This window comes from Acomys minous (assembly GCF_964271855.1).
Source record: "Acomys minous genome assembly, chromosome: 11".
Taxonomy (NCBI): domain Eukaryota; kingdom Metazoa; phylum Chordata; class Mammalia; order Rodentia; family Muridae; genus Acomys; species Acomys minous.
The window spans coordinates 58,673,750-58,700,364 of NC_140492.1; the positions used below are offsets into that span (position 1 = coordinate 58,673,750).

A 26,615-nucleotide genomic window follows, 5' to 3' on the forward strand; every position below is an offset into this window, starting at 1 on the left:
CCCCCAATACCTCCAACCCCCTCCTAGAATGTCCTGGTGCATTAATGCAACAAGAGATACCTTAAGAGGTGTGAAGGCAGAAGAATGAGGCAGGGTAGCCACGCAGCTCACTCGATCCAACCCTGACAGCGACTAAATTTCAAATAAGGAAGAAGAAGAAATAGAAAATAGCATCTGAGTTAGCAAATGGCAAGCAGGCAGGCAGAGCTAAGCAGTAAAATTAACAGAAGAAAGGTCATCACAAACTTAAATTCCTTACTAAGATAAGGACAGGGCTGACAGAGAAGAGAGGTGGGGGCAGTGCACCATGAAATCATTTACAGGACACAATTTTCCACCTGTATATAATCTAGAATACTCCTAAGATCTCAGACCACATTAATCAAGAGGCATTATTCTAGTGCTATAGCTGCTAATAAATCACAGTAAATACAAAGACAAGTCAATGTTTCAGAGCTCATGTTTCCCTAAAATACAATCTGTAATAAAAATTATTTCATATGGAAATAAAACTTAAGACATCTGTGACTTTAGCAAAATAGCTTTGAAACTAATGCATCTTCTATTGTTCTGTGAAAAGGAAAATAAATACAGTCAGAGAATTATTATTTATTTATTTAATTTTATTTTATTTGGCTTTTCCGAGACAGGGATTCTCTGTGTAGCCCTGGCTGACCTGGAGCTCACTCTGTAGACCAGGCTAGCCTCGAACTCACAGAGATCTGCCTGCTTCTGCTTCCTGAGTGCTGGGATTAAAGGCGTGCGCCAACACTGCCTGGCTCAGAAAATTAATTTTTAACCAAGCAGGGCTAGCATAAACCAAAATATTTTTCAATATTAATCCAAATTATACTGGAGAGGAGTCAGGTCATGAGGGTTCTGCTTCACACTGTAAAGACAGCCTAGCATTTCGTCTCTACACCTGTGAAATTCCAAATGACTAGAATTTCAAAGACGGTAAATTGTAATTTTTACTTTCATTTGATTTAGCTTAAAAAGAGTCTTTCATGTGTATGATGTGTATGTATGTAAACACTTGTGGGGAGGGTCCTCACCTTCTACCTTGTTTGAGACAGGGTCTCTGTCATCAGCTGCTGCATAGTTGGCTTACACAGTTTGTCTGCAACACTCTCGCTGTAGAGCACTGGGATCACAGATGCACTACTGTATTCAGCATTATGTAGCTCCTAGGGATTCAAACTCAGGTCCTCACACTTGCATAGTAGATGCTTTATTCACTGAGTTTGTCAAGTAGGCTAGGCTAGTTAGCCAGCAACTCCCAGGGATGCACCTGTACATGTCCCCAGTACTAGAATTACACATGTGTACCACCATACCTGGCTTTTTAAAGTGGGTACTGGAATCAAATACAGGTCTTTATTCATGCAAGGCAAGTACTTTACCCATTGAGACATCTCTTCATGATGACATACATACATACATACATACATGCACACATACATACATACATACATAATGATCTTTGAGTATTTTGCCTCAATGTTATGTGTGTCCACATATGCACCATGTGTGTGACTGATGCCTGCTGGAGGTCAGAGGAGGGCATCGGGCTCCTTGCAGTGGAGTCACACATAGTTGTGAGTCACCATATGAGTGCTGGGAACTGAACCTAAGTTGTCTGAAAGAACAGCAAGTGACCTTCACTGCTGAGCCACCTCTCCTGCTCCAGAAAGGCCATTTAAAGATGTGATACTTAAGCAGATCCTTGGTGAATGAGAATAAACCAATCAAGGAGTCTAGGCAGACAGCAAAGCAGCCCACGCAGAGAGAACAGCAGTTACAAAGATCGGAGGACAGGTTTTTCATAGTTGAAGAACAAGAACAAGAAGAACAAAAACAAGAATGAAAAAAAAAGGAGGAGAAAGAAGGAAGAAGAACAGGAAGGAGAAAGGAGGAAAGAAGGAGGACGAGGAGAAGAAGAAGGAGGAGAAGAAGAAGAAGAAGAAGAAGAAGAAGAAGAAGAAGAAGAAGAAGAAGAAGAAGAAGAAGATGATTTAGAGTGAGCCCAGAGATAAGGATGGTGACAGAGTAGCCAGAACACACAAAGGATTCATTCAGGCTATATTTTTAAAATGTACACTTTAGGGCCTCAGTGGTTAATTGCATTGGCTACTTTTCCAAAGGTCCTGAGTTCAATTCCCAGCAACCAACATGGTGACTCACAACCATCTGTAATGGGATCTAATGCCCTTTTCTGTCATGCAGGTGTACATGCAAATAGAGTACTCATAAACATAACTAACTAAATAAATCTTTTTAAAAATTTAGATTTTTAAAATCCCGGGCAGTGGTGGTGCATGCCTTTAATCCCAGCACTTGGGAGCAGGAGGCAGAGGCAGGTGGATCTCTGTGAGTTTGAGGCCAGCCTGGTCTACAAAGCGAGTCCAGGGCAGCCAAGGCTACACAGAGAAACCCTGTCTCGAAAAACAACAACAACAACAACAACAACAAAAGAGTCTGTGCACTACTTAAACTCCTGTTTGAGAATTCTCCTGCAGAACAGATACACACGTTGTGTCAGCATAGAACAGGGGGTTGTATCCCAGTTGTGAAACACTGCCCTACATTCCTGGACTGTGGTAAATACTGAGGGAGAGAAGGAGCTGGGGAGACAGAGTCTTGAAAAACCAAAACCAAACCAAACCAAACCAAATCAAACCAAACCAAACCAAACCATCAACAACGAAAAACCCTCCAAAACCAAAACAAACAAACAAACAATTTAGATTTTGGCTAGGTGAGTTGGAGCATGTCTTTAATCCCAGCACTCGGGAGGCAGAGGCAGGCGGATCTCTGTGAGTTCAAGGCCAGCCTGGTTTACAAAGCAAGTCCAGGATAGGCAAGGCTACACAGAGAAACACTGCCTCAAAAAAACAAAAACAAAAACAAAACCTAAAAATTTAAGAGCAGTATGAATTGAACCCTTTGAGGAACAGTTCTGAGAAAATCAGAGATAAGATTTAAAAAAAATTCTATTTATTTATTATGCATACAATGCATTGTCTGCTTGTACCCCTGCAGGCAGAAGAGGGCATCAGATCACATTATAGATGGTTGTGAGCACCATGTGGTTGCTGGGAATTGAACTCAGGACCTCTGGAGGAGCAGCCAGTGCTCTTAACTGCTGAACCATCTCTCCTGCCGAGAACTAAGATTTTGACAATGGCTGAAGGCCACTTCAGAGTTCACGCTAAGGGCATTTTGCTATTCCCTCCCAAATTCTACTTTTTCTTTCACAAAAACATTGACCACTCAGATTTGATCTCATCTTTGGTCTCCTTCAGGGTTAGCACCGAGGGCAATCCAGCATGGGACCACACAGGCTAGCCTGATCTATGTGGCCTCAGACGAGCCACACCTAGGCAAGGTATTTTCTGCCTCACTAAGTCATTAGCAGCAAGTTTAACCTTACTTGTTAAGATTGTTGTGAGAACTGAGTGAAATAACTGACTTGCATCAGAAAACTTCATCATTTCTTACATTAATTAAGTTTTCACTCCTTGTGGCAGCTACTGTCTGCTCATACTCCAGAAGCTGGTCCTCAGGGCCACTTTTAAGACTGCCCAGTTAGCCGGCAGTGGTGGCGCATGCCTTTAATCCCAGCACTTGGGAGGCAGAGGCGGGTGGATGGCTGTGAGTTCAAGGTCAGCCTGGTCTACAAAGTGAGTCCAGGACAGCCAGGGCTACACAGAGAAACTTTGTCTCAAAAAAAACACAAAAACAAACAAACAAAAACCACAAAAACAAACAAACAAGACTGCCCGGTTAATATGTACTTTATCCACTTTAACAGAAATGAAGGCTGTGGAACACACAGAAATTTAAGCAACAATGTAAGTTATATTTTAAGAACCTCACACTAAAGCCCTGTAACTCACACTGCACATAAGATGGCAGTTTCTAGCACTTAAGACAGGAGTTGCTACAGTCATAAAACTTTTGAATATAAAATTTAAAAAGCTAACTCTATAAAAATAGTATCATAAAACATGATGGGAAAAGCAGTTTTATAAATGGTTAGAATTCTCTCCCAAGACTGATCAAAATCACTTTATTTAGATAAAGCCTTCGTGCTACATTCACTTTAGGTGGATGAAGCAGTATGAAACCAAGTACAGTGTCATCCTAAACCAGCAGCAGACACACTCCAGCCATGTTTTCTGAGTTGAAAGTGAGTGTGGAAGAACAGTCTTCAAATGGGAGGATTCGACTGTGAAGCTTTTGTCACCACTTCTCCAAACAGTGCCAGCGTGCACATGGGCCACTGCTTATATTCCCAAGGTGGAGGGAGGGCATTCTGTAAAAATGAAACCAACAACAACAACAACAAAATAGACAGTAAAGTAGGTTGTCACATATAATTAGTGTCATGAGTGTGGGGCTCCATTTAACACACAGGAGTGACTCATGAGCCAAACTAATGATTAACAAGGTACCCTCAAAATTAAAAGACATTAAAAAGTAATTATTATATCATATCTCATCACACAGAAAGCCAGTAGGGTTGGTTCTCCATGCCAACGTTTTCCCTTGGGGAGCACGTGAAAGATGTATGTGTCAAACTCTAGAAGGTTGGCTAGACCACGAGGTTAACAAAGAGAGGCAGCTCTGGTTATTTAAAGAGCAGTTAGTGATGGTGCCCATCATGTTTTATGGCATTTATATCAATTCTGAATAAAATTACAACAGCTACTCTAAAAACAACATTTTTCACATTCTCTTACCACTAACAAGGCACTATCGTCAGTGTGCTGAGACCTTCTGGATGGGAAGGGACACTGGGAAGGTGAAGAAAACAAGCAATGTCAAAAGCAAACCAAGTACACAAGTGACACATTTCACAAGTACATAAACACAAGGAAAGCAACATGTGAAGGCACATTTCCAGAGATGCTGACGCAGGACTACATGCACAACCTGCCGCTCATGCCCCATTGCAGGCAGTGGACTCTGAGTACTGACTTCCTCCTAGAGACCTTAAAGAACTTCAAGCGCAGCCTTACTGCCTACACACCTCCCAAAGCTCAGGCACAGCAGGGATGGCTCTGCCCACAGTAGAGAGGCCTAAGGGACTGGCGCAGCAGCAGCAAAACCAATCTGTGGTCACTTTGTAAACCAATGACATTAAATGTAAACCTGCCAGTCATGAGCCTTTCTCAGACGAATAAGGAAATGCTAGCCGGTGTGTTGGCCCACAGTACTTGGGACATGGGGGCAAGAGGAGCAGTGAGTTTGAGTTCTAGTTGGGCTCAAACAGGAGGCATCATCTCAGAAAAAGAAATGTTGGGGTTAAAAAATGTATTAGGTTCATCAAAGTTTGTTAAAGTTTGTATAATTATAACTCTGTGAAGAAAGGACAAGTGGAAATGCATGAGTTGCCATAAGGTCTCATGCAAAGTACTTATACAAAAGCAAAGTAAAGCAAAGCAGTTACTAAGAACTTGTGCTTCAGGGCTGGAGAGATGGCTCAGCGGTTAAGAACACTGACCGCTCTTCTAAAGGTCAAAACCATCTGTAATGAGATTTGATTCCCTCTTCTGGTGTGCATGAATACAGAGCCCTCATATTATATAAAATAAATAAATACTTAAAAAAAAACTTATGCTGTAGAAACAATGTGCTGTAAAATGTTCCACAACAGGCCTCACATCTATCTATCTATCTATCTATCTATCTATCTATCTATCTATCTATCTATCTATCGCGTTCACCCACATGCACGTACCACAGCACACATGTGGAGGTCAGAGGACAATCTGTGGGAGTCAGCTGTCATCTTCCACCAAATTGGAATTAAACTCTGGTTGGTTATCAGGCTTGTAAGAAGATCCCTGACTCGATGAGCCATCTTGCCCCACTCACATTAATTTTATTTTCAAATAAAATTCAAACAAAAAAGTCAAATAAAGCAATAATCATAAATTGAAAATATAGTAGGTAAAAATAAGGGAAACTGGTCAATAAGAAAATCAACTATAGGGCTGGAGAGATGGCTCAGAGGATAAGAGCACTGGCTGCTCTCCCAAAAGGACCCGGGTTCAAACCCCAGCACCCACATGGCAGCTCACAACTGTCTGTACTCTAAGATCTGCCACCTTCACACAGACATACATGTAGGCAAGATACCAACGCACATAAAACACAAATAAATAAATTTTTAAAAAAAGAAAAAAAGAAAATCAACTATATTAAAATAACATTTATTTGGTAATCTTCCTTTTAACAGACCAATAGGCAAATAAAACTTAAATAGTTTAAGCAATTAATTTTAAATATTTATTTGAAATGAAACTGTACTGGCTGATCCAGAACTAACATATGTAAGTAAGTAAGTAACAAGGAAATAAGCCCAGAGGCTGAAATACTCCAGTCTCTTTGGTTGACTGCAAAGGCTGACTGAGGTGCAGCCAAGGAAGGGAGGGGATAATCTCTAGATGGGTGGTATACAGACAACCTTAACCTATATATTCTCCTAACCTCCTTCCTTATCTTGCACCTTATTTTCCTTAGTATGTAGAATTTTGTGGTTGGGGGAATAGATAACTTTGGGGAGCAGGTTGGTTTGAGACAGGGGTTTCTATAGCTCAGGCTAGCTCAGAATTCACTATGTTGCCTAGGCTGGCCTGCACTCTTGAGCCTCTTGCCTCTGAGTTCCAGGTGATGGGATGATGGGCATGTATCCACTCCACCAGCCAAACCACATGCCAGACATTCCATTTTCACTGCAAAAATAATTAATTCCAAGAATAAGTAATTATATGGACTTACCTCACCATCTCTAGGGAGTTGTTGCTTCTGTGGACTTTGTGATGCTTTTTGCTATATGCCCAGAAAGAGACAGCTAGTTACAATCTCAACACTGAAACTTAAGCATTCATTTAATTACATGGATCACATCAATTTATTTCTTATATTTACTAGTTAAGGAGTCTTAAACGTTTTAGCCTAAATGAAGAACAACAGTAAACTATACTATTGGACTTCTGTAAGCATTAATAGGAAAACCTACACACACATTCAGAGTGTCATGTGAACACATATCATGAACTCATTCACTCAATGGCTTTACATATCACATTGTACTAATAAGCTAGCTTTCTATTAGATAAATCTCAAGATTTATTTCATTTATTTATTAATTTAATCTCTTTACAGCCTGATCCCAGCCAAGCATTTTCAAATGTACATAGAAACTCAACTCAGACCTTATTTTTTCAAGACAGGGTTTCTCTGTGTATCTCTGTCTGTCCTACAACTCACTCTAGACCAGGCTGGCCTTGAATTCACAGAGATTCACCTGTCTTTGCCTCCGCAGTGCTAAGATGGCAGGTGTGCAGAACCACACTTGGTTTAAGCAGTGCTAGGGGTAGACTCTAGGCCCATCCCTGCACACTTCCCCAGCTGAGCCACACAGCCACACAGCATCTCAAGTGACTTTCTCATGCTGTAAGAGAAACAAACAGCAGTCATCTTCACTTAGAGATGAGAAACTGGGAATCCAGGACACGAGACATTAGGACGGTGAGTAGTGCAGCTTTCACAAAGCTAACCTGGACTCTCACTGAAGCCATCCTTGCTGTGGGTCCATCCCCCCCCTCTTCTCTCTTTCTTCCCTTGAAACTTATCGTCAATGCTTTAGTCATTGTTTAGTACCCACTGATTTAGAAATTTCCCACATAGGTAATTTACAAAAGGCACAGCACCTGCCACGCTAACATTAAAATTAGTAATAGATATATGTTTAGCATCATGCATATGGGAGGGCACAGAACAGCTCAGTATAGCGCACAGCGACACATGCAGACACAACTCAGATGCCTCAGATTCTCCTTCACAACAGGCCAAGCAAACCTACAGGCCACACCTTCCTTCTGTGCAGTCTAACCACTGCGGTTCCTCTCTGCTCCTTCTGTTTCTTCCCAGACTATTCTAACATGAGTGGATGGGTTGTTTTTTTCCCAGAAGAGACTTCTTCTCATGTTTTTCTCCTAAGAACTTACAATTTCTTTCTTCTGAATAGATCAAACTCTTGGGAAATTAGTTTGCCCAATCTGATAGTATGATCATTTACCCCTGCTGTTAGGCTTCTGCAGAAGGCAAGCTCAATGAGGTAACAACAGGAGCTGAGGTACGCTAGTCACTATGGATTACCGAGACGCTGTGTAGCAGTCTGGTCAGAGTAGGGTCTTCAGAGCCAGCTGGCTTTATTAGAGTCCCCACTCTATTTCTAGCTGAGCCCTGAAGTATAGCCTTAAGCAAACTATTTTCCTTCATGCACCTCAGTGTTCTGGTGTATAAAAAGAGGAGAATGGTAATTCCTTCTTATAGGACTTCTGGGAAGATTAAATGAGCAGAGAGATAGAGAAACTTCTTAAAACCATGTCTGCTATTCAGAAATCATTCAATAAACTTTTTAAGTATTATTACTACCATTGCCATCTTCGTATTCTCAATGTACTAGTTTTTGTTATCTTCAATCCAAATTATAAACTTGCTGCTATTTTCCTCAAGTGTCATTATGTCAAGTGTGTAAGTTGCGGAAGAGCATTCCTAGCTCCCCACCCACCCACATCCTCTCACCCTGAAGGAACCCACCCTCGCAGCCATTGCTGGGCGCCCTGTCATGTCCTGCTGAGGTCAGTTCTGATGGTGTGTTCTCTAGCTGCTTCTCCGCCTTGCTTTAAACTAGTGCTTTCCTTCCAAGCTGTTTACTCTGACTTCTGTCCTCACTGCTCCCTGACAAGACTTAGGATCCTACTTTATTTACCTTTACAGGCAGGCATGTTGCCAGCACTCCATCAAGGCCTCTCAAACCAGCGAATGAGCAAATGAACTAAGTTAGGTTTTAGGAAATCGAGGTTTGTCTTCTACCATGACAACTGACCTACTATTTATGGGTCCGGTGCTTTGTTTCTATAGAGTTGCAACTTCATTTGTGAAACACACTCTCATCTTCCCTATTATAAATATAAAATAAATGGACAGAAAGTCTTGACTATGTTTTAAAAGTCTTTATTTGGTAATAAAGGCTTAAGGAAGAGGGCAATACTTGACAAATTAGGAGAAATAGTGTGGTAATAGGTGATTTGACCAAAAACATGACAGGAGGTAGGAGTGTGATAAAGCAGACGTGTTAGTGACCTACATCCTCAGAGAGAAGGCACAAGAGGAGCCCTCTCAGGGCAGAGAGGGGAGGGGCCTGGGAGGCAATAAAGCTGGCTGAGATCACTTTTCAGACCTCTACACTTGCTCTAAGAGCACTGATTCCAGCTTTTGTCACTGGACAAATGATTTCTTACGTTTTGACAGGAACAGTAGGCAGTGAAACATGTTCGATAAAGAAGACTCCAATAAGGAGGAAGATCATCATCATTACAGAACTGAAATAGCCAGAGAAAACACCCGAGTACAGGGCTGGAGAGATGGCTCATTGGTTACGAGCACCTGCTGCTACTGAGAGAACTTGGGTTTGGTCCCAGGACCCACATGGTGCTTACAACTCTGTTCTACAGGGTCTGATGCCTTCTTACATCCATCCATCCATCATACACACACACATACACACAGGCAAAACACAGACATGAGATAAATGAATTCATTGTACAAAACAAAAATGCATAAAGTAGTTTCAGAAGATGATCTTGGTCTAAAGCACAGCAAAGAGACTTTTATAGGTAAGAGTGACTCATTTAACAAAATCTCTAAGATTTCCTTCTTTAAACCTGCTGGGTTCTAGCAAGCGAAGCAGACATTGCTCCTATCTTGAAGTTTCCAAATGAACGGAGAGAGAAATTAAGTAAATAAAATTATACTTAATTATGGAGAAAATTCCAAGTGATTTCAAAATGAAAAAACAAATCATACAACCCCAGTTTGTTTTCCATATCACTAAGACCGCAATGTGAAAGACATAAAATACAATAAATAGAAACAGGGATAGCCTAGCTGAGTAGGTATGGAAACATGAAGAGGGAAAGAATCTAAGACCACGGAAGAATGAAGTCTGGTAGCCTCTCAACAAGTGGCATATTTGCTACAGGAAAAAGCTGGAGGTAAGTCTGGATGACAATGGTTTAGCATTCACATGGCACTGCCATATCCATGGTCTTTACTATGACACACAAGATGGAAGAACCTCCAGTCCTATAGTAAGGTGGTCAAGACGGTGGTTTCCATCAGCCACAACTCTGACTATGGGAGACAGTAACTCTCTTTAGTCAAGATTCCTTAAGAGAGAAAACAAATTGGCCCTTTGAAGCAACAATAACTGACAGTCTTGGCAAAACAAATGAAACTTCACTTCTTATAACTTCATGAGTGTCCATCAGTGACGGTAAAGGACTTACTCTGACAAAGTCCAAGACGGCATCTCTCTGAATCTGCTTGGTCCTGACTTTCTCCTCCTCGTACTGCAGGGCAGCAAGCTGTGCCTCTCTCCTCACACACTCGACCGACTGTTCTCTCCTCTGATGAAGCTCCAAGTCTGAATGTGAAAGCTGCAAAAGAGGTGTCATTTTGGACATGCAAGCAGGGCAAGGGTCAACATGTCCATAACCTGCACCAATATAAAGAACACTGCTAACTCATGTTTTACTTTGCAGTACTAACATTTAAAAAATACACCGATTGTTAACCTTACCCCCACAATACTGTTTCGATACATACAAAAGCACTAACTGTCATGTGCACATGCTATATGAACCAATTGAGAAGACAAACAGTAAGATTTATAGGTTTCTAGCAATTAATGGCAGTTCAAGTATTATAAAAAAAAGCCCGACTGATAAGAAAGCCCAGCCTGTAAAGGTGCTTACTACCAAAACCTACTAACCTGAGCTCAACCCTAGGAGTCTGCACTGTGGAAGTAAGTAGAGAACCAGCTCCCCAAAGGTGTCCTCTTACCTCTACATGCATGCTGAAGGATGTGCATACATAGGTGTACATTCATGCACAAGGACACACACACACAAAGACATACAGAACACAGCACATACGCACATATACACATTAAATATAAAAAATTAAAAGAAAGCCATCTTATCTTAGCAAAATCAAAATTGAAATAACAAAGATAAATCTAAAACCTAAGCCAGGTGGTAATGGTACACGCCTTTAATCCCAGTACTTGGGAGGCAGAGGCACTCGGATCTCTGTGAATTTGAGGCCAGACTCATTTATAGAGCGAGGTTACAGGATAGCCAAGGCTACATAGAGAAACCCTGTCTCCAAAAACCAACCAACCAACCAACCAACCAACCAGCCAAAGCAAGCAAACAAAACCAAAAGAAAACGTACCCGATTGTGACTCGGTGGCAGTGATAATACAGATGATGTCTCAACTGGAACCCTGGTCCCCAAAAATAAAAATAAGAACTCACTGACAGCAAGATAAGGGACAAGTGAAATTTTCATTGTTAACAATGCCCCACCTGATGTGCCTATGTGGCATTTTCTTAGTGTTTGGTGTGGCAGGGCTCAGGCCACTGTGGGCAGTGCCACTGCGGAGCTGGCTGTCCTGGGTTCTATAAGCAAGCCATAAGTGTCATTCCTCCACAGCCTCTGCTTCGGCTCCCACTTCCAGTACTTCCTGACTTCCTGCCCTGGCTTACCTCAGTGATGGACTTAAAAACTAAGGTGAAATAAACCCTCCCCTTTCTAAGTTGCTTTTGATTGTGGTGTTTTACCATAGCAATGGAAGACAGACTCCAATTTATGAAAAACAACAACAAAAAAAATTAGTCTCTTCTTAAATATATTATTTTTATTTAAAATTGAGATTTCCTCTTAAAAGTTGTATACTACATTTAATGACTGATTGATTTTATGTATGTGTGTGCTTGTGTGCACCCCTGTGTGGAAATCAGAGGAAACTTGTAAGAGCCAGTCTTCTTCTCCACCATACTGCCTCCAGGGATGGAACTGCAGGCTGCATTACCTGCTGAGCCATCGTGTCAGCCCAGGACCTCTCCCTCTGACACGCTTGTGAAATAAAGTTTTTCATATATAAAATAAAGCGCATGTCATTTTGGGGGATAACATCTTTCTGGGACAGATAGGAAGGCACACTCATTGAGATCGTACCATGCATGAACACCCACTGTACTAAGTACCCCCACACTCTGCCTCACAACACCCCTCTGAGCCAAGAACTCCTACAGTCCTCTGTAGAGAACTAAGAGATTTCATCCACTAGAAACAACATGACTTCCCAAAGATGTCATAGTCAATAAGCTGTAGAGTTAGATTTCAATCTTGTTAGTTGATCTTACGTTCTCAATTACCATGAAGTCTATGAGAATAGAAGGGATTTCAGGTACTGTGCTATACCGTATAAGCTATTACTTTTATAAATGAGAAAAATGAGCCCCTTGGGGCAGAAGAGTTACACACGCCTGAGCCTGAACTAGAACCCAAGCTTCCTACTGAGTAGGTGAGCTCTTCCTACTCTGTCACACCCACTCAACACAGAGCAGCTGAGAAAGGGAACCGCTCTAGGGCTTAGAAGCAGAGCACGACATGCGCCTGTGATGTCAACGCCTAAGCTGTGAGAAATTAGGGATGGAAACCAAGAGGGAAGCACGTGTATGCAAGAGCCAGTGAAGACGACATCTGGGCCCACAGCACACCAGCTCTCCCACAGCATTACTTGGCGTGCTGTGGGTCCACCACAGCTTTGTTCCTCCTGGTGTGCCACTTTCATACTTCATGCCACATGGTCTTTTCACTTAGGGATGTTTTGCAACAACAGTATCACTCACATTTCACCTAAGACAAGACTGTCTCTCACATTAGAGGTAGGCCAGCCTTAGTAGTACTACAGTCATTTTGGGACCTGATTCCCATAAAGGATAAATACATGTTTAAATAGCCTCTAAGGTGTGGTGTTGAGTTCTGTTGAGGAACACTGGCCTACTTTATATTTTTAGAATTTTTTATTATGATGATTGATTCTGGGCCATTTCCAGCCCCTTGAGGCAGAAGAGTGGCCAGACCTGCCTTACAGGAAAACACAACAACAACAACAACAACAAACCCCCCCAAGATCTAGGGTCACAAAATCCCACTAACCCCACGACACTCTAGAAAGCTCTGCCCCCAAGAAACCTTGATTAAGCATTCCTCTTGCCCAGTTCTTCGCTGCTTCTCTCCCCAGTAGAGGCAGCCACCCTCCCTCCTGTGTCTTACCCAATAAATCTCTTGTATGAGGTTTAGTGTGCGGTTTGAGTTTGTGGTATTCCTTGGCTACCAACTGCCAGGATACCTTTCCCCTCAGAGATGTTAACACAATAGCTGCATTTTCTTTATTCCATCTGCATCACAGTTCCTGAGACAACATTAGCAAGCTATTTGGTATAAAAATTTATGGATGGATGACAGATGCTACATACTGAATCCACTGTCATTTAAGAACAGACATATCATGCCAAGCATGCTGGTATACACTTTTAATGCCAGGAGGTAGAGGTAGGCAGATCTATGAGCTTAAGGCCAGCCTGGTCTACAGATTGAGTTCTAGGACAGCCAGGAATACACAGAAGAACCCTGACTTAAAAAACACATGAACAAGAACAAATATATCAAACCTACTGTTTTTTTTTTTTTAAAGATTTTATCCACAAAGACCAAAGACTGAAAAAAAATTAACAGTACTGTGAAACAGTTTATAGCCAGAAATATTTTGGAATTCTAGAATGAAAAACAGCACTAAGCTAATTTTAGACATAAGGGATTCTAAGTACAGTGGAGAAACTGTATAAATTGAAGAAAGAGGGAAAATACACATAACCTGTTCTGTTAGCCTATTAAAAATTTAAGTTACAAAATAAGGCTTCTAAAAAGCCTTAAAATTTCTCTCTATATAAATAAACTATCTTTTAAAAATCTTATTACTACAAAGTTCTTTCAAATCAATTCTAAAGTAATGGTGCGAATTTGAAACCAAGTCATTTTTTACTCTTTTATAATAGGGTTAACACAAATGCAGACTGATCTAGTTTTGGTTTTTGTTTTGTTTTGGTTTTTTTTTTTGATTTTCAAGACTGGGTTTCTCTACGAAACAGCTCTGGCTGTCCTGGACTCACTTTGTAGAGCAGGCTGACCTCAAACTCAGAGACCCTGAGTGCTGGGATTACAGGCCTGTGCCACCACACCTGGCTGACTGATCTAGTTTTAAATGCATGGCCTCTGAAGCACATATAAGCCAAATACTTTCATTATATTTGGATCTGCACAAAACTAAAATCATTCACAGCCCTATTATAAAGTTTCAAGACAAAGAATTAAGTTGAATTGCTTTTTCAAACCTGCTTTGATGTGAGTATCTTTTCATGTCTTCTGTTTTTTGAAACTCTCTAATAGCTATTGGCTTTACCGGTGAACCCTAGACCAAAAAAAGAAAAAGAAAAAAGAAGTCAGTAAATAAATTTAACATACATGGTATAGCAAAATAATTTAATTTTATTTTTTCAATTAGTTTGACTTTTAGGAAACTGTGCAGTAAAAACACTATTTGCATAGGGTTTTCCTTTGTGAGCTCCGTGTTAGCAGGTTGTGATGGTGCATGTCTATAAGCCCAGCACTCAGGAAGCTGTGGCAAAAGAATTACAAGTTTAAGGACAGCCTGGGTGACACAGCAAGACTCATCTCAAAAAACAAAAGCAAGGGCTGGGGGGATGGATCAGTGTGAAAAGGCACCTGTGCAAACCCAGCAACCTGAGTTTGATCTGCAGAACTCACAAAACACTGGATGGAGAAAACCAACCCCACAAAGCTGTCTTCTGCTCTCCACAATGTGCACTGTGATATGCAGGCACACACATACATAATATTTTTAAAGGAGCAAAAACAGAATCAAACCAACACACACACACACACACACACACACAAATGTAGGCTGTATCACATAGGCTTTGATAAATAAAAATATGCAAAATCTATGACTGTGTTTTATTTACAAGGTTCCCTTCTCACTGTATTATAGTGATTAAGCAGAGTAATATTTTAAGAATTAGAAGGACCTTAGAGACTGGGAGGTGGTGGTGCACACCTTTAATCCCAGCACTCGGGAGGCAGGTGGATCTCTATGACTTTGAGGCCGACCTGGTCTACAGAGTGAGGTCCAGGACTGCCAGGGCTACACAGAGAAACTCCATCTCAGAAAGACAAACAAAAAAGACTTCAGAAATCATCTACTTATAAGCTTAACTGCATCTGCTGTATTACTTCATTAGCCTCTCTTTCACAGGTTGCTAAACCATTTAAACTAACTTCATCATACTTTTACAAACTGCCCAATTTTAGAATGCTATATATGACACAAAAATACCAAGAGCTTTATGACACAGAATCACTATGGCTATCACACACAAGCAGCAGCTAGTTTTAAAACACTACAAGGAGCCTCTACGTGTCAGGGGAAGAGTAATACAATACTGCTCAGTAGCCAGTAGGCAGTGTCTACTGTTCTATAGAGACACCCTACTTAGACAACATAACTCATTATAAAGTGATTAAAGGAAAATGGACAGAAGAGTATTATGTAGCATTAGTAGCTTATTTTGTTAGAAAGTAATTCTTGGCTCGAGCAGAGAGACTAACAGCTTGAACCACAGGCAGTTTTATCAGTCACTGGTCTATCATTATCTCTTGGCTTAAGGATCTGATTTATGTGATTTTATCTGATTTTGGAAACAAGTGTCTTCTGAAGAGTAACAAAAGCCCCAAACAGGAACCAAAAGATTCTTTTAAGGAATGCTATTACTCCACAGTGCACTCCACTTGAAGCAAGTGATCCTTGATTTCCAAAAGTTAAATACATCATTCTTCAAAAAGGCCCCTAGTGTTTCTCAAACAAACCCTGCTCAGGGTCTGCGACAAACTCCAGACATCAACACATCACACACTAAATGAAGCCATTTTTCTATGCTGACTAGAGAGATTGAAGAATGCTATTCTATTCGAGACCCTTGAGGAACTGGCAGAGATTCCATAGTGGTCTGAATGCTTGCTTGTTCTTTAGGCAATTCAATGCTTCATTATAAGAGACACCAAGAATTTTAACAGCAAACAATTTATATTCTGTTAACTTAGCATAGAAGTACCAGTATACTTAAACTTCTTAATAGTCTATGGGTAAGTTGACTGTTTCCTGAAAAGTCTACTTTAGTTTAATTAATGATAGATCAAGTTATGATTTGTTACTATCAATAATGAAGTAAAGCAGTCAAGGAAAAAAAAAAGCCTGCAAGAAAGCAAAACAAGACAATGAAAAGTATTCTATCCCGTGCACTCTCTTCAAAGGCCTGAGGTAGCTCTCAGGGGTCGCTCTCAGGTCTCCTTTCACTGCATCTTCAAACGAATGAAATCTGCCTTCTTATTTGAATAAACTTGAATCACCTTTGGGATTACCTCCTGATTCAGAAGGGAAAATAAAACAATTAGGCCTAAATAAATAAATCACTTGATATGAGAGAAATCTGTGCCATCACGAACTGTTTCCAGTAGGAATACTAACTTATTTGGGCTAGAACGGGTATACTACTACCTCATGGGAGATTCGTCGTTGTTCAATATATGCCATAAACTGTGAGCTGAGACTGTTGGTGTCCAGGCCTTTGGGCTGTTTGATATTGGTCTCCTCTTCTTCTGTAGTACAGCTGTCAATGTAGTCAATCTGATCCAGATCATGCTCCACTGTACACAACAGAGAGAGAGAGAGAGAGAGAGAGAGACACACACACAGAGACAGACACAGACACACACACACACACACACACACACACACACACAGAGAGAGAGAGAGAGAGAGAGAGAGAGAGAGAGAGAGAGAGAGAGAGTTAAACAGTTAGTAGAAGACATTTGCTTAAACTACATTCTCCCTTTTCCCTCAATCTGTTCTGCACACAGGAAGAAAGTGTTCCAATGAAACAAGTCTTTATTATTAGTCTATGGCCCCCACAAAAATCATCTCTTGAACACCTTAGTCCAAGCACACTAAAGTGCAACTGAGGGCGAGTTACTGAAGTGCAGACCCTTGGCATTTATCTTCTCTGGATGGTGCTTTAGTGTTTTAAGCAGGGCAGCCTGCGTCTGATACAGAGAAGAAGGCTGCTGTGTAAAGACTGAAGGCTATATCATCATTAGTTCAGGACTTGAAAATATAACAGTTAACTCAAAAGAAAATAAAAGAGGATAAAAAAAGGCACAGGATAAGAAGAAACTGGAGTTGGAGAGGAAGAAACTTATTGACTGTTTCCCTTCCTGTAGCTCAAATTAAAAACAAAAAAAGAGAACAAAGATTTCCCTATTATTTCAGTGTGCTAGATATTTTGCAGCAAACTGTAAGTCAAAGGGAATCATCTGAAGAATTTTTTTCTTCTCAAGATACTTTATTAAAAACTCAAATACTGACTGGAAAGTGTATCTTATAACTTATTAAACAAAATGCTACTCCATTAAAAGAGATACTTTAGAGAAAAGGGAGACAAAGCCATACAATTGTTTCATCTGGTAAGCTTTTGAATATCTGTAACTTTTTCCTTTTTTTTTTTTTTCCAAGACAGGGTTTCTCTGTGTAGCCTTGACTGTCCTGGACTTAATTTTGTAGACCAGGATGGCCTTGAACTCACAGCAATCCACCTGCCTCTGTCTCCCGAGCGCTGGGATTACAGGTATGCATCACCACGCCTGGCTCAAAAGCTAACTACTTTTAACAGCTAATTAAAAGTAAATAGCACTATAAGAAAGATCTCACTGTGAAGAAGTTTCTCAAGCAAAGCATTAAATTCCAACTACTGTTGGAGTTCCACTGTCCTGGAACACTGAATTGAACTGAACTGCAGTTAATACTAAGTTGAATTTTGTGTTACAGGTTTATTAAGATCTAAAAGGTTATAAAACCTTATAAAAAGATATAAAACAATTTTAAGGTGACATTATATTCGAGATCTGATACATACATTCATTTATTCCATGTGCTATAATTTGTCCACCTAAATAGTTTGTACATTATGGCCATTTCTCAAGAAAGTAACACCAGACTTTTATTCTATCCAGATCAGTATAGTCAAAATTTGATGACGATTTTGTAGTTATATCTCAATTCAGAAAAGCCACATTTCAGCTTTTTAAATTTGTATGTGGGAGATATCTGTGGTGTATGGATGTATGCAAGTGTACATGTGGATATATGTGCACATGTGGGAGCAAGAAGTTGATGCTAGGTGTTTTTATTGTTAACCACCTTATTTTTAGTAAGCTAATAATTGATTTTTAAACATTTATTATTCAGGGGGCACATATGCCACGACATACATGTGGAGTCACATTTATTATTAGAAGTCCTATTTACCATGGTATATGTGTGGAGTCACATTTATTACCTGGGGAAGTATGTCTGCGATAGCACACATACACAGTTATTACTGGGGGAAGCATGTGTGCCATTGCACATATGTGATGTCAGAGGGAAACCTGCAGGAACTGGTTCTTTCCTTCCATCATGTAAGTTTCAGGGATCAAACTTAGTCATAAAAATTGGCTGCAAGTAGATTTACCCAGTGAACCATATTGCTGGTCCTCCACTTTATTTTTGAAAACTCTGGCGCTCAGGATCTACCTGTCTCTGCTCACCAGCTACTAGAGTTGTAGCCATGTGCTGCTGTGCCTGACACTGATGTGGGTGCTTGGGACACAGCTCAGCTCCTGTGCTTTTACAGCAAGCATTTAATCCACCACAGCCATCTCCCTTGCTTCCAAATGCCACATTTCAAATGCTTAGTAACCGCATGGGCTAGCTGATACAAAACTAAGAAGCACAGCTGGAAATTATGCTGTCTTAAATAGTAAAATGATGGGACAGCTAACTCATATGAGAAAAACCTTAAAATTACTAAAATATGAATGGAATGGTAAGTGATAGGAATAAAACCAATGTAAGCCAGAGAGGACGAAATAACAGCATTAGAAATGAAAGCACTTCTTAAAAGCATGTGCATTCTACAAAACCTATGTAACCTTGGCATTGGCCCTCAAAACGTAAACATTAGGCTTTAAAAAATCAAATTAACTCCCAGGACACCTTTGAAAAAAGCTTTCAATCCCAATTGGTCCAGCATTTCAGACTGTCCCACAGAGGACTCTAATTAAGCCTGGAATTTCTCAACATTTAGAAACTGGACCACGAATGCTATTCCTAGCTTGTTTAACCATTTCCCCAATTTTATTTGGGCCCCTATAAAGGTATTATTCGTCCCAAATCAGCCAGAGGAAACCTTAAGAGAACGACGGCCCATTTCCTTTAAGGGGGTCAGGTAGGTTTTGGTTGCTTTCTTGGGCTATAGAGGGTTATTTTCAATGGGAGTTGGTTACAAATTATTATTGGTCTTATTTAGAGAGAAAACAAGGTTGGACACAGGGACGTCTCTCTTTTCCTTTATCTCCCATTCTTAGGTTTGGAGATAGAGGCTAAGAAGAAAGAAGGGGGAATATAAAAATATATAGGGAAGATAGAACAAAAAGTGGATTAGTGAAACTACTCCTCAACTTAATGCCTCAATTGTCACTCACAAGGTTATTTTTAGTTCGCTGGCATAGAATTTTGTATGTAGATGCAAAATAAGCTTAATTTTAGATACAGTGGTATAGAATTCAAATTTAAGATTATTCTTCACACATATTATATATATTTTTACTCTAATATAAGGTATTGTACCCATATAACTCAAGTACAATACAAGGTTTACTTCCAATATTTTGAAAGTGCTACTGCAGGCTGTTAAGGATAAGTAAGTTATACAAGTTAATCATGGTCATATCAATTACTAGGCTATTTTTAATCACAGGAATATACATCTTAGGCACAACAGAGAGATATGATTCTATAGAAAGATAAGATAAAAATAGTTAGATAAGGTCTTCAAAAACTTCAGAAATATACAGAATATGGCATTTAAAGATATTTTTATTATTTTTAACTCCTAGCAACACCCAGCCTACCTCAAAGAGGATGATGAGCATCAAAGAACCTCCTTATGGAGATGGCTTCAAGTGTGGCAAATAAACCACTGGGCAAAATGTCCTCATTTCTACCACAGACAGAATTCTGCCAAAGAAAGGGTAAGCTTGGATGGAGGCAGAGTTGACGGCCAAACTCTGCCAAGACAGGGTAAGTAAGTCCTCAACAGTTCCTGCCTCACAAGTATGTCTGTCAGATATATTGGGCCAGAAGGCTGAAGATGATGCTTCAATGTTATAGAGAGTTTTGGGTGACTATTCAGGCAGCAAATTGTCTCTGTCATCTTCTCATTTGGGAAGCTGCTAACCTGTACTCCCTGAAAACTCAGGTAATCAATTTTATTCCTTCTCAAGTCTCTGATGGGGGTTTAAGACCAGATAGTTTACTTTTATAATTAAGCTTAGTTGTTCAGGGATTAAGATGTTTTAAGGTCTAGATAGATGTTTTAAATTGATAATGATGAGATATGATAGATACTGATTTACATTCAGAATTTTAAATGCACCAAGATAGGAAAGATCTTCTCTTCAAGGCTGCCAAATACAAATAGCCAAAATACTAAGAATGTAATATTTATATAATTCCTGATTGTTTCATAGTTCTTCTTGTTGTAGGTTGTTTATTGTACATATGTATAATAATATAAATGTATATGTAAAAAATTTAATAAGAAAATGAAAAAAATTTCAAATTCAAAGAATACAGAGTAGAATTCTAAACCTACTTCAGAAGTACATGTCCTTCCTAAAGTTTGTCCCTGAAATAAGCATGAAAGAGAAGTGATTTTAGTTACAAACTGAAAATATAGAGAAAGTGAATTTTCATCCCAGTGGTAAGCCTATTTTTTTTAATATAAACAAAAGTCTTTAGAAAAATGAAAGAGCTATAGATTAAAAAAAAAAAAAAAAGAAAAAAAGAAAAAAAAAGAGGAAGGTGTGACAAAGACTACTTCAAAAAGGTAACCATGTCTTCCTCACCATGAAGGACTGGGTCCCTCTGGAAGCCTGAACCAAAAGAAACAGTTTCTCCCTTAAACAACAACAGCAACAACAGAGTTAAGGTTGGAGCTGGTCGGTTGGTACAAGGCCCTGGGTTCAATGCTCAGCACTCCAAAACCAGGTGCACTGGAACAGAGCTGTGCTCCCAGGGCTTGGGGGGAGCCAGGCCTATCAGGCAGTGGGAGGAGGATGAAAGGTTCAAAGTCATTCTTGGCTGCATAAGGGGCTTGAGGACAGTTAAGGGTTACAGGAGACCCTGCTTTAATAAACAAGTTAACTATAAGGCTTTGCTGTCATCAGAACTATGCTTACCTCCACCATTTGTGACTACCACACTGCTGCGATTCTCCTGGTACTGGCTTTCTCTCCGCAGTCTTTGCTCTTTAGTAATTTCCGCCACTCGAAGAGGCAGATCTGACAATTCATCTGTAGGCTTAAAAAGCAGAAATATTAAAAACCATGATTTCTAATTTTAGATAATATAAAGCACAGGGCTATAAACTAAAATTTATATAGAAGAAAAAGTAAAAAAGTTTTGGAAAATTGACAGTGAATATTGTACAATACTGTGAATATATTTAATGCAACTGAAGTGAATATTTTAAATAGGTACACTTTACCACAATTTACTGTCAATAAATATATATACATAGGTTTAAATTATCTACATATATATACATTGCAATATTCAAGAACACAGTCACCAAGACTTAACTACAAATTTTAAGTAAGTTGTGGTCTAGTTTTATTTTGTTTTACATATTTATTTGTTTACTTATTTATGTTTGACAGGGTCTCACTATGTAGCTCTGGCTTGCTTGAAACTATATAGTCCTGGCTAGCCTTGAACTCATAGAGATTCACCTGCCACTGCTTCCTGAGAGCTGGGATTCGAGTCATTCAAGGTCTGTGCCAGGCTTCTGTTTTGGACTCTTAATTAAACAATGCTATAAAATGTCTGTTATCAGTCCCTCTAGCAAAAGGGCAGTCATTTAATTAGTAGTTAAACTATATCCTAGTAATTTTAAATGATACAAAGTCTAATACTATTAATTAATCAAAACAAAACCTATGTAATAAGTGCATGTGAATGAACTCACTAAGATGTCCCACCTTCCGTGGGACCAACGCAGGGGCCTGGCTAGGGAAGACTCCACCTGAGCTCACATTTGCAGCTCAGGTTCCATTGCTCCACCCATCAGTTGACAGTCGTATTTACTTTTCCAGCTCCCAGCACCCTCCCATCACTAACTCCAGATTATCCTAGCTCTCAAGTTCTAGCTGTCAGGGGGTTTATGGTTGTGTTTGAGACAGTGGCTTGCTATGCAGTGTGCAAGCTGTCCTGGAACTTACTACATAGGCCAGGCCATCTTCAGATCACTGTCCTCCTGCTCTCAGCCTCCTAACAGCTAGGGTTACAGAGACGTGCTACCATAGCCAGCTAGGCTTCAGCTTCAACCACCTCAACTCCTTTCCGCTTTCCAGACTATGCATACCTGAGATGAGGTAATAACCTTGTAAGAAGACACATGGCAAAAAATGCTGGCAAAAGAAACTGTGCAATTTTCAGATGGTAAAACTATATAGGGTTTTTGGTTTTTCTTTGACATTTCTCTATTTTATGTAATAAACTGAATTCCAAATTAGATACTCCCTTGTTAATTTTTAAACTTTTTTTTCTAAATTAGGAACTTTAGCATACGAACAGGAGACACTTACCTCATTCCCTGACCACCTCTTGTCACCACTGTCCACACTGTTAAAGCCTGAGTCAAGGGCTCCATAAGGACGGCCTGAGTACAGTTCTTCATGGCTGTCCAAAAGAAGTGTTACTTGTTATTGTGTGGTCTTTTATTTTTTTTTAAACATAGCATCTGAGATTAACCAGTCACAGTTTTATTAACAAGCATTCTTGTGACACCCTGTCACATATAAGTTAGAGCTAAGTGAACATTCTCTGAACTTTTTAACAAGGAAATTTCAAATAGGAACAAAAGAAACAGATAGTATTAGCTCCACACTCAGAATCCACTTTCAAAAGTACCGCTCAATTTTTTGTTGTACTTAATTTTTTTAAGGATTTATTTATTATTTATATAATGTTCTGCCTGCATGTACACCTGCATGCCAGAAAGGGCACCAGATCTCATTATAGATGGCTGTGAGGCACCATGTGGCTGCTGGGACTTGAACTCAGGACCTCTGGAAGAACAGACAGTGCTCTTAACCTCTGAGCCATCTCTCCAGCCCTGTACTTATTATTTTTAAGATTTATTTTTAAAAATTGTTATATGAATGTTCTATCTGCATGTACACCTGCAGGCCAGAGGAAGGCATCAGATCCTAGGATAGATGTCTGTGAGCCACCATGAGGTTGCTGGGAATTGAACTCAGGTCCTCTGGAAGAGCAGACAGTGCTCTTAACCACTGAGCCATCTCTCCGGCCCCTGTTGTATTCATTTTTAATGTCACAATGGATGTCATCTCACAGCCTCTCCACACTCATGTGCTATCTATCACAGGTTGTTGTCACTGGTCCACATCACTCCTGTCTTCCCTCCCAGCTGTTTTCTCTCCCCTATTAGCCCCTCTTTCTGCTTTTTCATCACAGGAGTTCTACTGCTCTGTTTCCATTTCCCTTAAGATGAATCTTCCACTCTTATGATCCTCTTGCTAGCTTTCACACACACGCAAATGCAGGGCCTCCTATGAATAGAAACACTATCCTTATCTGGTTTTGGCAGTAGTATAGGCCTGGCTTCTCAGGTGGGTTTGGCAGCGTTATTTCTCTTTCAATGGACAGTCTGAGGGACACTGGTGCCAGGTTTGGTACAATTCAGCACTGAACCCATCTGGTCCTGGAATTCTCTTTGTTGGAGACTTATTACAGCTTCAGTCTCACTGCTTGTTATTGCCCTAAGTTGTTTATACCTTCTTAATTTAATTTTTTAAAAAATTTTTGTAGGTCATATGTGTATAGAAATTTACCAACTTTGTAAGAGATCTTCTGTGTTTTTGGAACATTAAGTTTTCAAGTGTACCCCAAGTGATTCTCTGTATTTTGGAGTCTGTGGTAAACTCCTTCTTTTCATCTATAATTTCTGTGTCTTTCCTCTCTTTCTTTTGGTTAATTTGGCTAGGTGTTTGTCAATCTTGATTATTTATCAAACAACCGTGTTAAGTCTACCTGTTGTTCTTCCATGGCTGCAATTCACTAACTTCTGCTCCATCTTTACTATGTCTGTCCATCTTCTACTCTGGGGCTTGGATTGCTTGTTTTGTTATGTTCTTCCTAGGACCCTGGTGTGCACTGCTAGGCTATTGGGATCTGAAGGCCACCACTGCCTTGCTGCATCCTAATCTTAAAAGCACAATCTCCAGAATCTCTTCTGAATTCTCTCTGTACCCATCACTGCCATCTGCACAGCACACACTCCTCTCTGCATAGCCCCCACTGCTTGGCTTACTGTCTTTTGTTTTTCTGCCCCTTTCCTGGGATTTTTCATTTCCTCTGGCTTCCCAAAGCTCTTTCTTCTTTTTTTCCCCAAGATTTATTTATTTACACAGTATTCTGCCCATACCTGTGCCTGCCCACCACAAGAAGGCACCAGATCTCATTATAGGTGGTTATAAACCACCATGTGGTTGCTGGGAATTGAACTCAGGACCTTCGGAAGAGCAGACGGTGCTCTTAACCTCTGAGCCATCTCTCCAGCCCCTACTCTTTCTTCTTTATCAGCCACACAAACAGCCTCTACTCTGCTGTCTTGCCGACATATCTGTTATTCTGCAATTTTTGTTTACCTTAAAACTATAGTCATTCTCTAAATCTCTCCATTGTTTTTATGCTTTAATTTTACTTATTTTATTTCATGCTTTTTTGAGACCTTACTGTCCTGGAACTCCATGTGTAGACCAGGATGGCCCAGAGCTCACCAAGATCCACCAGCTGCTGCCTCCTGAATGTTGAGATTAAATGTATGCACCATCATATCTGGCTTATTTTTTATTTTTAATGATATTTTTCAAAATGAAATTTACATAATTTAAATATTAGCAGTGCAATCTTGACAAAATACTGTATCTTTATAACTTTATCACAAGAGAGGACATTTCTATTTGCCAGAACATTCCCATACACCTCTCTGTAGTTAATTTTGGTCATCTTGTTATTGTTGTTATGGACAACCACTATTTTGAGATTTTTGTTTTGTTTCATTTTTTTTAAAAAGTCTTAAATTAGTGTGGAAACTGAATAACAGTTGCTAAATACACATATAACCATCTGAAAACCTCAGATCTTCTGTCTATGCATCAACAGTGCAAGATGCCACACCCTGACTCCACTCATGTGAGATCTTGGAACAGGCAAGAGAGTCAGAAGTACGTCAGCTGTTTGCTTGAGGTAGAAAAAAAAGAAGTAGCTTTGAGGGACTGGAGAGAAATGGAAATGCTGTGCACACTGGCTGTGCTGGTGGTTTAATGACTCTAGCTAGTTCCCCAAACTCACACAACTACACAGTCCACCTGGTAGAGTTTACTGTTTGTAAACCGTGTCTCAGCAGAACTGTTAAAGCACTGAAAGCGCTATTCCTGCTTCTGTAAGCAAAGGCGAGCACCCTCCCTGGATGCTCCACATCCTCACTTTTGGCATGGTCACCTTCCTTGAACTTAGTCATTCCCGTGGCCCCATATGGCTATCCAGTGATTTCACGTGCATTCCTGTGATTAATAACAATGCTTAGTACTTTGTTGTGTATGTCTCTTAGTGAAAAGTCTTTTCAAGCTCATTTCTCACTGGGCTGTTGATTACTAAGTTGCAGGTATTTGCTGTACATCTGGATACAGGCAGACTTTCATTCATATGCTTTACAACTATTGTCCACAGGCCATGTCTAACATTTTCTTTATATGGACAGCTGCTCCTAAGTTTGAGGAAGTCTAAATTATTCTTTCTTTTATAGCTACCATTGTCTCTTTGATCAGCAAGATATTCGCGCGCGCGTGCGCGCGCGTGTGCATATGGAGGCCATAGGTCAACATCAGTGTCTTCCTCAATCGCTCCCCACTGTACTTTTTGAGCACTGTCTTGCACTGCACCTGAGCTCCCTGAGTGGGCTAGAAGGGCTGGCCAATACGCTCTAGGGGGCGACCTGTGTGTCTCCCCTGTGCAGAAATCACAGATGGGTGCTGCCACGCCCAGGCTTTTATATGGGTGTTAGGCATCTAAACTCAAGTTCTTAAGCTTTCCACTGAGCTGTCTCCCAGGCCCAGAGGTATAGTTTCACGAGCTGTATATCTTTATTTATTTATTTTTTGCTTCTTCTTAAACATACTTTTAAAGATGTAGCTTAATTAGAAATCTAAAAAATAATAAATCCAATTTTTAAAAGAATTAATCTAATATATTAATCTAATAAATCTTCCTAAGTGGATAAGCAACTTTAAATTGTACAAATTAAAAATAAATGATGACTAGTTTTTTGTTTCTTTTTTTTTTATTTGCTATAGGGTTTTTTTCAGCTTAAATTGGCCTTGAATCCTTGATCCTTCTGTCTCCATCTTTCAAGTGCTGGAATTAC

General features: G+C 40.0%; 1 protein-coding gene across 13 annotated transcripts in view; it reads right to left on the bottom strand.

The window, feature by feature from the left end:
• The window catches only part of LRCH3 (leucine rich repeats and calponin homology domain containing 3), a 105,793-nt gene that overhangs the window by 24,375 nt on the left and 54,803 nt on the right, over positions 1 to 26,615 (bottom strand). For 4 of the 13 annotated variants that reach the window (XM_084802132.1, XM_084802137.1, XM_084802139.1 and 1 more), the window contains exons 7-15: positions 22,753 to 22,846; positions 21,346 to 21,466; positions 16,565 to 16,713; positions 14,325 to 14,401; positions 11,317 to 11,368; positions 10,368 to 10,517; positions 6,790 to 6,840; positions 4,746 to 4,799; positions 61 to 132 (exon numbers count right to left, since the gene is read on the bottom strand). In XM_084802132.1, the coding sequence (XP_084658258.1) occupies positions 61 to 132; positions 4,746 to 4,799; positions 6,790 to 6,840; positions 10,368 to 10,517; positions 11,317 to 11,368; positions 14,325 to 14,401; positions 16,565 to 16,713; positions 21,346 to 21,466; positions 22,753 to 22,846 (820 nt within the window). Of the gene's footprint in view, positions 1 to 60; positions 133 to 4,745; positions 4,800 to 6,789; positions 6,841 to 10,367; positions 10,518 to 11,316; positions 11,369 to 14,324; positions 14,402 to 16,561; positions 16,714 to 21,345; positions 21,467 to 22,752; positions 22,847 to 26,615 lie in introns of all 13 variants that reach the window. The other 9 variants (XM_084802131.1, XM_084802136.1, XM_084802138.1 and 6 more) reach the window with 4 other exon arrangements.